The sequence below is a fragment of the Panthera pardus genome, unplaced genomic scaffold (genome assembly GCF_024362965.1).
Source record: "Panthera pardus isolate Hobbes unplaced genomic scaffold, ASM2436296v1 HiC_scaffold_2, whole genome shotgun sequence".
NCBI classification, from domain to species: domain Eukaryota; kingdom Metazoa; phylum Chordata; class Mammalia; order Carnivora; family Felidae; genus Panthera; species Panthera pardus.
Window position 1 is genome coordinate 63,478,691 of NW_026526765.1, and position 14,641 is coordinate 63,493,331.

Genomic DNA, 14,641 nt, shown 5'->3' on the forward strand with positions numbered 1-14,641 from the left:
GTTGCTTAGCATCTCTGGGCTGTGTGTGTGTGTGTGTGTGTGTGTGTGTGTGTGTCCTACAGTAAAATGAGCATAATACCTACCTAACAGGGCTATTATGGGGAAAAAGCATGAAAATGGTCTAATGGCACACAGATGGTGATTTACTGGTATAGCTTCCTACCTTTCACTAGACATCCTGACTGTGTTTCCTGAAGTTCACATTTTTGGACGATGACTCTAAAAATAAAAGATGCTGAGAAGGATGGGGTTTTCAAGGTGAGGGTACAGGGGGGCCCAACAGGGTGGACCTGGACGAATGTGGCCCAAGAAAATGCCTCTCCTGTCACTGAGTCCTGTGTGCTTTCTTGGCGTCTCTTGTGGCTTTATCAGAGGGTTCTTCTTCTCTCTGCCACACAGGATCAAGGAACCGTCAGCCTTTCCTTAGGGAGCAGCAGAAGTGCACGTCTCTGCAGATTTGAGATTCACAGAGCCCCCTTATTCTATTCTTCAGACACTCTCAAGAAACAGTTTATAAATCGCCCCGAATTGGGGCAAAGGCTCTGACCAGGTAATTCCATCAAATAGACATAAAATGACCACTAAGCATATTTAAAATTACAATTTAAAAATATAATTTTAGGGGCGCCTGGGTGGCTCCGTCGGTTAAGCGTCCGACTTCGGCTCAGGTCACGATCTCACGGTCCGTGGGTTCGAGCCCCGCGTCGGACTCTGTGCTGACGGCTCAGAGCCTGGAGCCTGCTTGGGATTCTGTGTCTCCCTGGCTCTCTGCCCCTCCCCCACTCGTGCTCTGTCTCTCAAAAATAAATATTAAAAAACGAAAAAAAAATTATTTTAAGCAAAATATAACTTTTTACCTATTAGATTGGCAAAAAAGAAAAAAATCCCCAAATGGCAACGTTTGGTAACGTCTGGTGCTGTTAGCAGAGCTAATGTCTGGAGCTAAGCAGAGCTTCTCGGCACACTCTTGTTGGTTACATAATGTGGTGCAGTGTTCTGCAGAGGGTGTGTTGACATCGCTTATAAAATTTAAACTATAGATACCACTTGATTGGTATGCTTCTTACCGGAAGGTAGTGACCTTAGGGGTATATTTTTTTCAAGTACGCCAAGGCTTATGTATTAAAAAAAGGCCTGTGAACAATTGGAATGTTCCACGCGCTTGGACGGGTGGGATGAACTTGAGTGCACGGCTGTGGAAGGCTAAGTGGCTGTTGTGAGAACGAAGCATTCTTGCTTGTGTGATGTGGAAGGAGTGACAGACATCGCTCCGTTAAAACAGCTTTAAGGAGCATGATATGGAGTCATCCTATTTGTGGAAACACATCTGTGTGTATGTTTTGTCCTTAATTTCACAAAACAGGTCTGGAGAGACTCACAAGACACCCTTCAATGTTGAGGGAGTAGGGATAGGGGTTGGAAGGTGGCCCGTTTGAAGGCTTTCATTCTCTATTTTTCATACTCTTTTTTTTTTTTTTTTTTACCATGAGCATGTACCAGATTTTCCGCTTCTAAAAAGTCACCCCCATTCTCCCAGATGGTGAGACAGTCTTGGAGCATGGAAGTGACTCGCACACTCACACAAGGAACAAACCGGTGTCCCAGCATGTGGAGGAAGGCATTATAGCAGTGCGCTTTGAATCGGAACCCTAACTCTGTCACCTACTTGCTGTGCAACCCTGGGCAAGTTTATTAGCCACTCCGTACCTCTGTTTCCTCGCTGTTAAAAATGAGGACAATCATCTCTTCCCGTGAGAACTGTTTTAAGGGCGAAATGAGCCAATGTAAGTCGAATGTTCACCCGGCTGTCCAGCGCGGAGTAAATGCTAATGCAAGGCTATTTTTCTTGTTGCTGTTGCTATTCTTACCATTCTCAGCAGCTGAGTCCCAGAATCAGGATCATTGTGGAGAGCACAGGGCTGGCCTCAGACCACAAGCAGTGCTGAGCGGTGAAGTGGGCTGGGCCTCTGGACCACAGAGGACAGGCTCAGAGGCAAACCTGCGGACCTCTAGTCTAAGGATTCTGGCCCAGGCATCTAGTTTCTGCTCATAACAGGAGCTGGAAGCCTCCCCCTTCCCCGCAGAAGACTGGGTGGAGGGTCCGTCATCTGGCCACATGCTATGCACTGCCACGGAGTTGGACACACGTAGTCTTATTGGACTACAGCTGGTGCATCTGATGCCCAAGTGGCCCAGCCTCCATTCTGCCTCTGAGCAAGGAAAGGAGACCTGATCCCGTGGAAAGAGCCCTAGACTGGGAGTGACGAGACCCATACTAGAGTCCTGCTTCTGACCCAATCTTTCTGTGTCAGAAAGGGCAGCAAATCCCTTTCCCCCCTCTGGGCTCCCATCTCCCCTGTGAAAGAGGGGGTTGGACAATACTACCACTAATGTCCTCTGAGCACTAACATTTTACTCTGTTCTGAGCCCTCGCCAAGCTTTGAGGGCCCAGAGAAAGAGACTCAAAGCCCAAAAGACGGAGTATGGGTTAAGAGGTGAGCGGGGGAGCTGGGAAAAGGTTCCCAGCGAAGTACTCGGGCCCCATCTGATCAACTTCACCTTGTCTCTTTAGAGATAGGACTCATTCATTCAACAGTAATTCATGGAGCTCCTAATGTGTGTCAGGTGCCATGAAAGCAGAATCAGAAGGTGATAATTCTTGAAAGGTGACATTCTTAGTGGGTGGTACTTGGCGCTGAGCCAAAAGCTTACATTCAAGGTCTGGCCCTGCTTTTTAGTAGCCGTGTGTGAGGTGGTGAGGTCATTTCTGCTCTCCAGGACTCAGGTCCCTCATCTGTAGAATGGGGATAATCACTCCTACTTCAGACTGACTGAGAGGGTTTCCTGAGAAATAGGCTGTAAAGCTTTTGGCACAGTGGCAGAGGGTACCCACTTTAAGTCAACGATAGGAAAGAGCACGGGGATCTTGAGTTTGAACCACCAGTTCAGCCACTTACCAGTCATTTGGTCATAGGCAAGTGGCTGACGTCTCTGAGGCTAAATTCTCTCATCTGAAAATAAATGGGAACACTAATGACTTTAAAGGGGTTACATGAAGATTGGGGAGAACGTTGTAAGGAGAGTTAGGAGAATTAACCAACAACAACACATCACTAGGGTCCCTAGCAATAGTGCCCGGCACACAGTAGGTGCTCAGCAGATTCATTGTCCTGCTCTGAACTTCTCTCTTAGCTGCAGAGACGAGCTTCAGGGTGCAGCTTAGATCTATTTTCAGCCCGTGCAAGTCCAGCTCATAAAAATACAATCTTGCTCCTTGTCAGCACTTCTGCACTTTAATTTATTGTTCTTGCCAATCCTGGGGCCTCTCCATGTGGGAACCTCTTCATTATTGATAATCCCAGGAAGTAGTATTTTAAATTTTTATGATCTGTACTTTGTGCCATCTGAACCACCATGTATTATCTGGCCTTGCCAGTGAAGGGGGAATATATCCAGACGAGGGGTCCTTTCGGGATGAATAATTTATCCCGTTTTCACAATGCCAATTATGTTAAATTATGTTCTTCATATCAGCCGCTGACAGGACAATGGGGACTGATGTAAAATATGAAAAGAAAACAAACTTGTATCGGTGTCCAAATCCACAATGGTATTTGAAAATATGGAGGTTCATTTTTTCCCAAATATTTGTTAAAACCCTACTTTAAATAATAAGAAAGAATGTGTCCTCTTCTCTCTCCATTTCCCCACCCTCCCCTCCCCATTTCTGTTATTAATCAAGGAGCTCAGGGCTCCGGGTTTTTTTTTACCATTTTTTTTTTTCAACTGCAGAGAATAGAGCCTTTCTTTGCAAATTTATTTTCTCTTCTCTCTTTCTTTGCTTATGTAGGCTGATTCCTCCAAGGTACAATTAATGATTGGCTCACATTTCTTATGCTTTCCCCTTCATAGTACTAAAAAAAAAAAGGCGACTGTTGCCATATCTTCTTTTATAGAAGGGAAGTGTTTCTGGCTTCCCTCCACGGGAACAGAACATCAAATTTCATGACACGCCCAATAGCCAGTTGATTCCAATAACTCTGTAGGGTTGTATTTCTCTTGTTCTCCACATCTTTTTAGTGTATCTCACTGTGCAGAGGCTTCTCCATTATTTGTATGACACATCTGGAAAGCCACTCTCTGGTTTATAATCCTTCCTTGGCTTTTCACTGCTTTCAAGTTAATCTTCAAGATGCTTGGTGGCATTCAGAGCTCTGTTTACCCCTCACTTCACCTGCTCTATGTTCTGGCCACTCAAAACCACTCATTGTGACTGCTCCATGTGCCAGCCTCCTGAGTGTTTTCTGAATGTATAGTGGTATCTTCTGTTCCCTCGATCTAGAAAACTCTTTTCCCTAAGTTTGGGGAGGCAAGCATGGAAACAAGAAGCTGGCCAGAGAAACCATTCATGGAGAGATGATGATGCTCTGGACTAGGGTGGCGGCAATGTAACTGGACAGGTGGATTGATTTCAGAGAAATGCTTGAGAAGCTGGAGCTGGTGCTGAAATGGATTTGGGGAGTGAAGGCAAGGGAGGAGTCATGGGAGAATTCCTGTATTTGGTTTGACATGAGCACTAGCCTGGATAATACTGCTGTTTGGGGGAGATGACTTGAGGAAGAAATGTTGAGAGGCAGGTGGATCCACAAAGAGCTTTGCTGTGGACGTGGTACATTTAGGCATGTTGGTCCAAGGGCAAATGTCCAGTAGGGTAAAGCTGAGTTCTAGATGAGGTCTGGATTAAGTTATAAGGATAAGGATGGACTTGGAAGTAATAGGAGAGCAAATACTCAGAGGGGACTTGTAGGAGGGAAGCACGGCCATGACCTCACCCTGAGAGATTCTAACACTGAGAGGTCAAGCAGAGGGGGAGGATCTTGAAGAGGGAACTGAGGAGAACTGGTCAGTGAATGGGAAAAAAACCAAGAGCGATACTGCCATGGTCCCAAAAGAGAAGGGCGTTTCAAGGGGGAAGGAGTGAACAAGAATACTGAGAGGTCAAAGAAGAGAGCAGAGGACTGTCTACTTGTTCTAGGTACATGGGCAAACACCTGCTTTTGATGTGGATATGGAGTTCTAATGAGCTAACACTTCCTTAGGGGCCAAGGTAAAATATTACATGGTAATCTGGGTTACTTTTAGAGAAAAGGTAGCTTAGTTAAAGAGAGGAGATGACTGAGGACCAGCATGGGTCACCAGTGTGACCCTTGGCCTGTGCTTGAACTCAGTGGCTTGAGGAATGGGATTCCAAAACCAAAATAACTGTTTACATTAGCAAGCCACTCAGAGCAGGGGTGCCTGGGTGTCTTAGTCGGTTAAGCATCCAGCTACAGCTCAGGTCATGATCTCACGGTTTGTGAGTTCGAGCCCCGCGTCAGGCTCTGTGCTGACAGCTCAGAGCCTGGAGGCTGCTTCGGATTCTGTGTCTCCCTCTCTCTCTCTGCTCATGCTCTGTCTCTCTCTGTCAAAAATGAACAAACATTTAAAAAATTAAAAACAAAAAAAGAAAGTCATTCAGGGCGTAAGTAGCCAGTCATAGAGGTTCAGGGAAAAAGCAGGACACGGTTTTTAAGGAGGCCTATGACCCCCACTCTGTCAAACTCAGCACCTCCCATTACTGCAAGTGGTAAATGAGATACTTTAAGAAGAAATATGGTATATAATTATAAATACTATTATTATTTATGTATTTATTGTAAATATTATATATAAATTATATAAATAAATAATATATAAATTTTTAATGTATATTTTGAACTTGATATACGTGAAATCAATCATATAATATATAGAAAACATTTGTGTCTGATTTCTTTTGTTCAATGTAATGTCTCTAAGATTCACCCACGTGTGTGACATTCCATTTTATTATGAATAAACCGCACTTTATGCATTCTCCTATTAATGGGCATTTAGATTGTTTTCAGTTTGGAGATATTATGAAAAAAGTGGCCATGAACATTTTTATTGTATCTTTTGGTGGACGCATTATATTTTGAGGTGATTTTTTTTTTTGCTGGTGCCCCCCCTCAAAAAAACCCCTATTGATTTTGTGATGCTTATTTGGCCATCTTGCTAAATTCTAACAGTTTTCAGTTCATTTTTCTTGGAACACATTTTCATCAGATAGAGCTGTTTACCTCAAGTAACAGAAAACCTAACCCACATTGGATTAAGGTCTAAGGAGTATATATTTGTCCCTATAACTGCAGAGTCCAAAGTGGACTTCAGACAAGGTATGATCCAGAGGGCAGCATGTGATCAGGGCCCATCTCCGTTTCCCTAGGTTCCTCCGGGCTCCGCCCTCCTTCACCTGCTACCTTTGTCTTCATCTTGGGTCCTCCTCATTGGGACAACAATCTCTACAGAAGTTTCAGAACTCAAGTCCTCAATACACCAACCAGAGGAAGAGCATGCTCTTTGAGGAACACCCATAAAAAGCAAGGAGGCTTCCTTCCCCAAGTCCCTAGTCAATACTGCCTCCTATACTATTGGTCCAAATTGGGTAACATGCCCATTTGTGAGCCAATCAAAGTCTATGATCAATAGGATGGTATGCCCTGATTGGCTTAACCTAATTAAGGGACCGTTCCTACCATGAGGGAGGCATCGGCCCGACCAGACCACATGGCTGCCACACACTGGGGCAAGGGTGAGTTCCCAAAAGGATATCTGGAAACTTTTGATCTAAGTGGATGCCAGAGATGCAACCACAAAATGTTTATTATGATAATTAGAATGACAGGGCCTATAATGATTATTCATTATCTCAGTCCAACAGTAATATTTTTAAGGTTCTGTCACCCATCTTGAGGCATCAGAAGACATCTTTCTCAAGATGTCAGCTATGCATAGGGTCTTCTAAATTAATGTGGAATGATGAAAATGGTTTTGGGCTTTTTGAGCTTTGGAAAAGATGTTTGTAGAAATAGTGGGGCAGAAGAAAGGATGAAGAAACAAATGCTTCTTCACATTTGATGTGTGATGTGTAGATGGCCGAGATCTGATGGCTAAAAATCTAGCAGCAAAGGGATCAACCCAAGAGGTGGTTGATTGTTGAGATGGCCTTGGCCATGTGGGAAGGCACATCAGTTTTCTAGTGTCGGACAACAAATTTTCAAAAAGGAAATGGCTTAAAACAACACCATTTTATTATCTCACAGTTTTTGTATGTCAGAAGTCCAGGCACAGGTCAGCTGGGCTCTCTGCTTGGAGTCCCACCGGTCTGAAGTCAAGGTGTTTGCCACTCTGCCTTTTTGTCTGGAGTTTGGGATCCCGTTCCAAGCCCCCTGAGGTTGTTGGCAGAATTTAGTTACTTGTACTTGTAGGACTGAGGTCCCCATCTTCTTGAATGACCTGGATGTCAGCCTGGGTCACTTTCAGCATCTAGAATCTGCCCTCAGGTTCCAGCTGCATGGCCTTCCTGTAACATGTCAGCTTACTTCTTCAAGGCCAGCAGGAGAATCTCTCTCCAGTCTGCTGTGATGGAGTTTTATAACGGCAGAATATCACCAGAGGAGTAACTATGCCATCAGAGGCCATCATCCTATCCACACTCTAGAGGGAGGAAACTATCCTGCACACATACACTGGGGTGGGGAACGGTGGGGTTAGGAAGCTAGAGGGCCATCTGAGAATACTACTTACCAGAAAAGGCAAAGGCATTTATTGCCCCAAGCCTTATGGTTCACATGACACAATGCCCAGGAAATTTACTATGTCTAGAAATAGATACCAAGATGCACCATAATACACACACACACACACACACACACACACACACACGTATGTATATATACATACATACAACATGAAAATAGGGAAAAGACATTATAATTCCCAGCTTGTGAATATTTCTAAAAACGTGGATCAGAATGAGCAGACATCTACGTTTTCCACACCACTTTATAACCTGACAGTTGATCTAGTGATATCCAAAATATTTTGAATCATTAACATTTGTAGAATAGCCTCTAAGTTCACAAAGCACCTGCACATACCCAGAACATTGAGTTAGGTAATAATAGAAACACCTAGCATATGAGCTATGCTTTAAGCAGTTGCTTCCTTAGTTACATTAGCTCCCGACTCTCATGTATCCATTGAAGTTCCCATGAAAGCAAACAGCAAACTGTGTAGACCACGTGGTATTTCACACTTTTCTTTCTCTGGCCACATGGTTCACTTTGCAGAAAATGTCTTTCCTTGGCTTGCTCACCCAGTAAACTTCTGTTCATCTATCACCCCCTACCTTTTTTTTTTTTTTTTTCTTTTCCAGACAAGGAGGTCAGGAGGAGCATGCTTGAACAGCATTCCTCTTGAGAAGTCCTTGCATTGCTCTTGATGGGCTGGGTAGGGAGGACCTACGGGCTGACAGGTACAGGACAGCTCAATTCCACATCTGCTTCAAACATCTAGGGAAGAAACTTTGTCAGCTCTCAGAGGCAGTGTTCAAATAAACATTTGTTATTGAATGAATGGTCTGAGTGCTTATCCTCTACTAACTCATTTAAACCTTATAACAACCTAATGAGGTATTTATGGTCATTGCCCCATTTTATATATGAGAAAACAAAGATACAGAAGGCTTAGCGGAGCTAGTATTCAAAGGGTATGAATACCCTCCCTACAATACCGACAGTACCAGTATCTACCCCACAGGATAGAATTGAGATACAGACGTCAAATATTCAGTGCCTGCTATCTGCTATATAGTCAATTTGCAAAGAAGGAGACCTGCTTTTATTACCCGTGGGCAAAGAGGCGTCTGCTTTCCTGTCCTTTGGAATAGGAGGCTGAAAGAAAATAAAAAATTAACAGAACGATCCACTCCATCTCCCCAGTAGCCCTCACCTTTATTTGACTGCCCCACTTCCCTATCTGAAGGAGCCAGGGCTTGCTTCTGCTGTTTGGAGAGAGGTGAGATACAAGAGGAGAACTGACATCTGTCAAAGGGTTCTCGATGATGGGGAGGAAGAGAGGGGCTAGATGGGCGGGGCCCCGAGCCTCCTTAACTAACATATTGAAGTTATCCACACGGGAGATGTTCAGTAAAGTAGTCCTTTCCCCACCTTTTCCTTTTTGAGCTACATTTAGTCAATGGCATGCCTCACAGACTTAACATGCTTCACAGGAGAAATTTTTGCTCGAGTCAGTACAATCGACTGCTGTCTCCGGGAAAACGCGGTGGGAGTTTTCAGTGAAGATTCAGTTAATCTAAGCTCCAGCGAGAAGTAAGAGTGATCATGGTTAAAAGACAGCTTCCTTTTAGCTGTGTGACCTTGGGCAAGTGACTTAGTATCTCTGAGCTTCAGTTTCCTTGTCAGAAGAATGGAAATAGTAGTGGTATGTAGATAAATGCATATGAAGTGCTCGATCCAGTTCTGGCACATGATAAATAATTCCAAAAATATTACCCATTATCATCTCATTTAACCCTCAAAACAACCTTGTTCAATAGGGATGACGATTATGGCTATTGCCCATGTTTTACAGGTGAGGCCCTGAGTCTCGGACAGCTTCGGTGTTCTTCCTGATGCTATGGCACTCAGCCATCGTTATTGATTATCTGTCAGGTTCTTTTTTCTTCTGCTTTGCCTACACAGTGGGACGCAGTTCCATAAATGCCTTGGCAGGTTGACAGCGTATCTTGATAAGATATTAACCACCTCTGCAAAATATTCAGACTTCAGAAAAATATGATCCAAGAGATTCAAAGACCTTTATGTTTTTCTTGGTGCAAGCCCTTAAATCAAATTGCAGTGAAGTGTATGTAGAAAGGTTGAGCTTCAGGTTGTTCATCATAACTTATTTACGTCACCCAAACTGTGGAAACCACCTAAATGTTCAACAATAGAGACCCATCGGACTAATTGTAGAGTACGCATCCGTGACATTATGCTCCATCAAAAGGCAAAATACAATTGCGTATTTGTCTAGGTTAAAAAATGTTAGTATATTGTTGTATGATAAAAGTAGGTTATGATTCACAAAGCACGAACCTGTTACATAGAAAAATATATGTTTGCATAAATAGCACACATATACATCATAGACGCATATAGACACATATAAATACATCTGGAAAGGTATGACCAAAATCGTCACCTATGGTTGCCTCTGTTGCAATGGGGAAGTACGGATAACTCGAATTTTCTACGCTCTTGTGTGTTTGAGAGGGAAGTTCTTTATTTTCTGTTCTTTGTGCGATGTATAAAAATTCTAGTTACTGAGAAAAAGAAAAGCAGAGAAGTGTTCGAAGTCTCCACGTGTGCTAACACTGGCTGAACATTTCAGGTGATTGTGAAGACAAGAACGGAATATCAGCCTGAACAGAAGAACAAAGGAAAGTTCCGGGTGCCGAAAATCGCTGAATTTACGGTTAGTTTCTTGACGGGGTGACACAAACTGTAAAGGTAAGGCTGGCTTCCGCCAGCTCAAGTTTCTTCGTGCCAGTGGAGTTGCTGCTACTGAAGAGTGGGAAATGGCATAGGCTTTTTCTAGAGGATCTCTCGAGGCCACGCTGTCCGGGGGCACAGAATCTAATCAAATAACAAAAGCTCTGCCTCTCGAACGCTACTTACGCTCTCTTCTGCACTGGAATGCTCAGATAATTTGATAATTGATACATGTGTCTCCTTTCCTCTTTTTCCGCCTGTCCCTGTCTCTCTATCTTTCCATCACAATCCCCGGGAAATATGATGGAAATGTATTTTTACAAAACCCTCAAATTTCAGTCAGTGGATGGTTGCAACAAAATGCAAAAAAGACAAAAGGAAAGACAAGCTGACTTCTTAGTGGAAAAAACCAAATGGATGACTTTCTATTTCTTGGTCCTCCTCACTCGGGGGACTGATAAGTATATACCACTGTGATAAGTTGCGTGAAGGAGCCATGAAGCATGCTGTGCAAGGAGGACCTCAGGGAAATAACCTGGAGAAGTCACTCAGGTAGCTGGGAAGAGCACAGCTTGTGCAAAGGCCCTGAGGCTGGTCCCAACTCTCGAATAGGAATAAGGGCAACGAGGCGAGACTGTCGGCAGTGGGTAGGGATCAGGCAGATATGAGACAGGAGAAGGGGGCAGAAGGCAGACAGTTCTAGGCCTTGTAGACTATATGCGGGAATTTGGGTTTTATGCTAGAAGCATAAAGGAAGCCTCTGAAGGACTTCAAGGAGGGGAGAGACATGATTTAAGTGGGTTTTAAATAAAGCACGCTGGCTTTTATGTGGCTGATGGACTGCAGCAGGCAAGAGGGAGCGTGGGGAGACTATTAGGCTACGGCAATCGTCCGAGTAGAAAGAGACGGTGGCTTGAACAAGGATAGCAAGCAGATAGAGAGACACAGGAAGACCTAAAAGATATCTAGGAAGCAAAATCAGCCATGATTTTACTAGGACCAGTGGTTCTGACAATGGATATGGGAGCAGTCTGACTGGGTAGGAGCCCTGTCTCCAGCTTAGACCAGTCAAGGGGCCGCGCCCAGCCAGCAAACCTCATTTATCGAACGGAGGTGATACTAGGGTTGCTGGGAGGGTGAAGTACAGAAGACATGCAGAGCCCTTGGATCTGTTCATGGTAAGTACCCAACAAACCGTAGCTCTTTAGTGTCAACCGTGACTGGGGATTTTGAAAGTAAAAACAGCTCTTGGTTGGTTATCTGGGACTGGAGTGTGTATGTGGTGAACAAGCCGTTCCCCATCTCCCTGCTAAATCTGTGTTAGCGCAGCTGGGTGTGTGAGCCCGGGAGGGAATGCGGCCCCTCTGTATGCATCCCTCGGGAGGGTGAGAATTCCTTGGATGCTGACCACCTCCCCCACCTCTGAGGGCCGGGTTCTCTTACTTTGGGCTGTAGCTTTCCTGTCTGGCTCAGCGTGGGCCCGGTGAATATGGGCGTGGCCTGAACTGCAGACCTTAAAAGAATGAGCACTGAGCTTCCAGGGGAGGCCGGGGCCATCCCGGAGCATAAGGACGCACTGGGCCAGAGAGGGAGCTGACCTGTGCCCCCCCGCAGCGGAGACCATCAGAAATATGCCCGGATTCAGGAACCACAATGTGCACTGCAGTGTTATTTATAAAATCAAAATATTTGAAGCAATGCTACATTGTCACCAACTTCCTCAGGATTCTGTAAACAAGCCCCATGTCCCTATGATGGGCTATTTTGGCACTTTCTCAAGGTTTCCTTTTTCTGAGAGAGTTGTTAGTTAACTCCGAATTACCCATGAGATATTTTCGTCTTCTTTTGACTTTCCCCTGCTTTCCAAATTTGATATGAGCATGCATTATTTCAGTAATCAGAAAAGAAGTAGACTTATTATTTATTTATTTATTATTTATTTATTTATTTATTTATTTTTACCAAATAGAGTGTTACAAGCTTCTGGTGGAATTATTCTTTATTTGGCAGTCATTTTAAAATGATGGTGATGAAGACACACAATAATTTGGGCAAATACTTCAGAGAGAAAGTTAAGTGAAAAAAGCAGAGATTAAAATTGTGTGTTTTCCAGGATTGGAACTATGGGAAAACACACACACACACACACACACACACACACACACAAGTAAACAGAGGGGGGAAAAACGTGGAAGGAAATGTATCAACATATGCCGTCTGTGGCTGTGTTATCTGGGGTGGTGCTGGATGATTTTTTTTTCCTCTTCTTTGAGCACTTTTGGTATGTTGCCATTTAATCCTATTTAGCCTCCACAAGCCCCCGAGAGACTGATGTATTCCTCCGTGTCTCAAAGGGGAACCATGGCTCAGGACAGTGACCGTGACCTGCTCCTCTAGCCAGCAGGTGGCAGGGCCAGGGCTCAGAGCTGGGCCAGACTGGCCTCTCTGTTCAGCCAGGTTGCCCACGGTGGTCACTTCCCGCTCAAACAGAAGTGTGTCAACTAAGAGAAAAGGAGGGGCTCAGTCAGGGTCTGGGCCTGCGGAAGCTCCCCATGCAGCTTGACTCGATTGGTCCTGGGAGTCAGGAAGGAAGGTATTGGGTTTGGGGGCACCTGTCCTTCGTCAGCACTGACTGTTGGGTGTGGGCGGAAGCCCCGTTTGTTTACGTAAAGCAGTGAGCATTCACAAGCCTCTCTGCTTTCTCAAAGAGAGCTGCCCCTGGGCGGTGTGGAGGGTATATCTGTAGGGGTGAGAGGGCCTGTATGTCAGGGGCCTGGGAGGAGGCTTTGAAGGCAATTAGGAAGAGTCTAGGGTCTGAGCTGTTGGCTGCAGCAGGGCTCAGGGATCCGGTGGGCTGTTCTGAAGATGGGATTTATAGGACTTTTTCCTGGTAGAACAAAGGGCTATTGGGGACATTCCTTGGTGTCTCGTTTGGCTGGCTGGGCAGGGGCATGCTGTCCACTGGAGCAGGAGCTAGGAGATCTAGGCTGGGGGGATGCCTGGAGTGAGAGGTGCCTGGGGGAGATGGCCAAGGATGGTGGTCTGGTTGCCCTTGGATGTAAATGGCCTGGAACTCAGGATGGAGTTTTGTGCTGGAGAACCGGCGCTGCAAGTCAGAGAGTTCCCAGCTAGTCTTAGAGAGTGTGGTGCTGGTAAACAGTGGCTGGGCTGCCTCCCCGCGGTCTTGCTCACCGGCAGGGGTGACTGTGGGGCTGGCCAGGAGACACCTGCCCCTCATTCCAGGACCTTCACAGGGGAGGAACAGCTCCCCGCTTCACATTTCAAAACTGACCCGGACAGAGCAGCTGGAGGCAACATGAGAGAATGAGAGGACAGAACCGGGCGGGGGAGATGAACCGAAAAAGACTGGCTGAAAGAATCACCTGGAATGTTTGTCTTTTCTAAAACCAAGAAGGCTCTTGCGAGGGGTCACAGACTTGAGAAACTGTTCATCAGGCTATTTGAGACAACAGGAGCATGCAGAGAGGAGCCCTTCCTTCTTTCTTAGTGCTGGGACCTAGGTGTTCTTCTAAAGCTGATTTTGCCATGAAAGGTGCTATGGAGGGTGCTGGCACCGTGCAAGGTGCTGGTGCTGGGGAGGATGTTGGTGTTGTGGAAAGTGCTGGTGCATCTGGCCATGCTGTCAGACCTGCTTGTCCCCCAGGCTGGTGTGAGAAGGAACTGGGTGTTGCATTTGGAGGCCAGCGTGTCAGGTTAATGAGAGGTGTTCTGGGTCTTTGGGGCTAGGATGACCTGGGCAACTGAGATCACGTCCCTGTCCCCTCTTGGCTCCGTGACCTTGGGAAAGTCCCTTCACCTTTCTGAGCTCCTGATTCCTCAGTAATAAACCAGGCCACACAGTTGACATAACAAATAGTGTAAGTCCTTGGTACCCTCTAGATCTTAATGAATGATCATTTTATCTCCTTCCTGTTCAGATCCCCTTTCTTCCTCCTGGGTTCTTAGCTTCCTGCCTAATTAGCCAGCTTTTGTCTGCTGGCTGAGGCAAATCTGGGCCTCCCTTTCCAGCTTTCCCCCTTGGGAAAGTGCAGGAATTGTTCAAGGAGAAGGCAGTTCAATGTCTGGATTCATGGGCAGTCTCTCTGGCTATCTACAGTGACCTCTGGAACCACCTTTTTGCCTACTGAGGAGTGTAGGCAAATTTTTTGGTAGGCTGTTCCTCAATAGATCGGTTATAATAGGAATAATCCTAGTATTTGTTAAAATATGCTTTTAATCCACTT

General features: G+C 45.3%; 1 protein-coding gene across 3 annotated transcripts in view; it reads left to right on the forward strand.

Annotated features, from left to right (window-relative positions):
* NSG2 (neuronal vesicle trafficking associated 2) overlaps nt 1–14,641 on the forward strand; it is a 56,503-nt gene that overhangs the window by 7,134 nt on the left and 34,728 nt on the right. For all 3 annotated transcript variants that reach the window (XR_008423771.1, XR_008423772.1, XM_019450351.2), the window contains exon 3: nt 10,297–10,380. Coding sequence is in view for 1 of the 3 variants with exons in the window: in XM_019450351.2 (XP_019305896.1) it covers nt 10,297–10,380 (84 nt within the window). In the remaining 2 variants the exon portion in view is untranslated. The remainder of the gene's footprint in view (nt 1–10,296; nt 10,381–14,641) is intronic.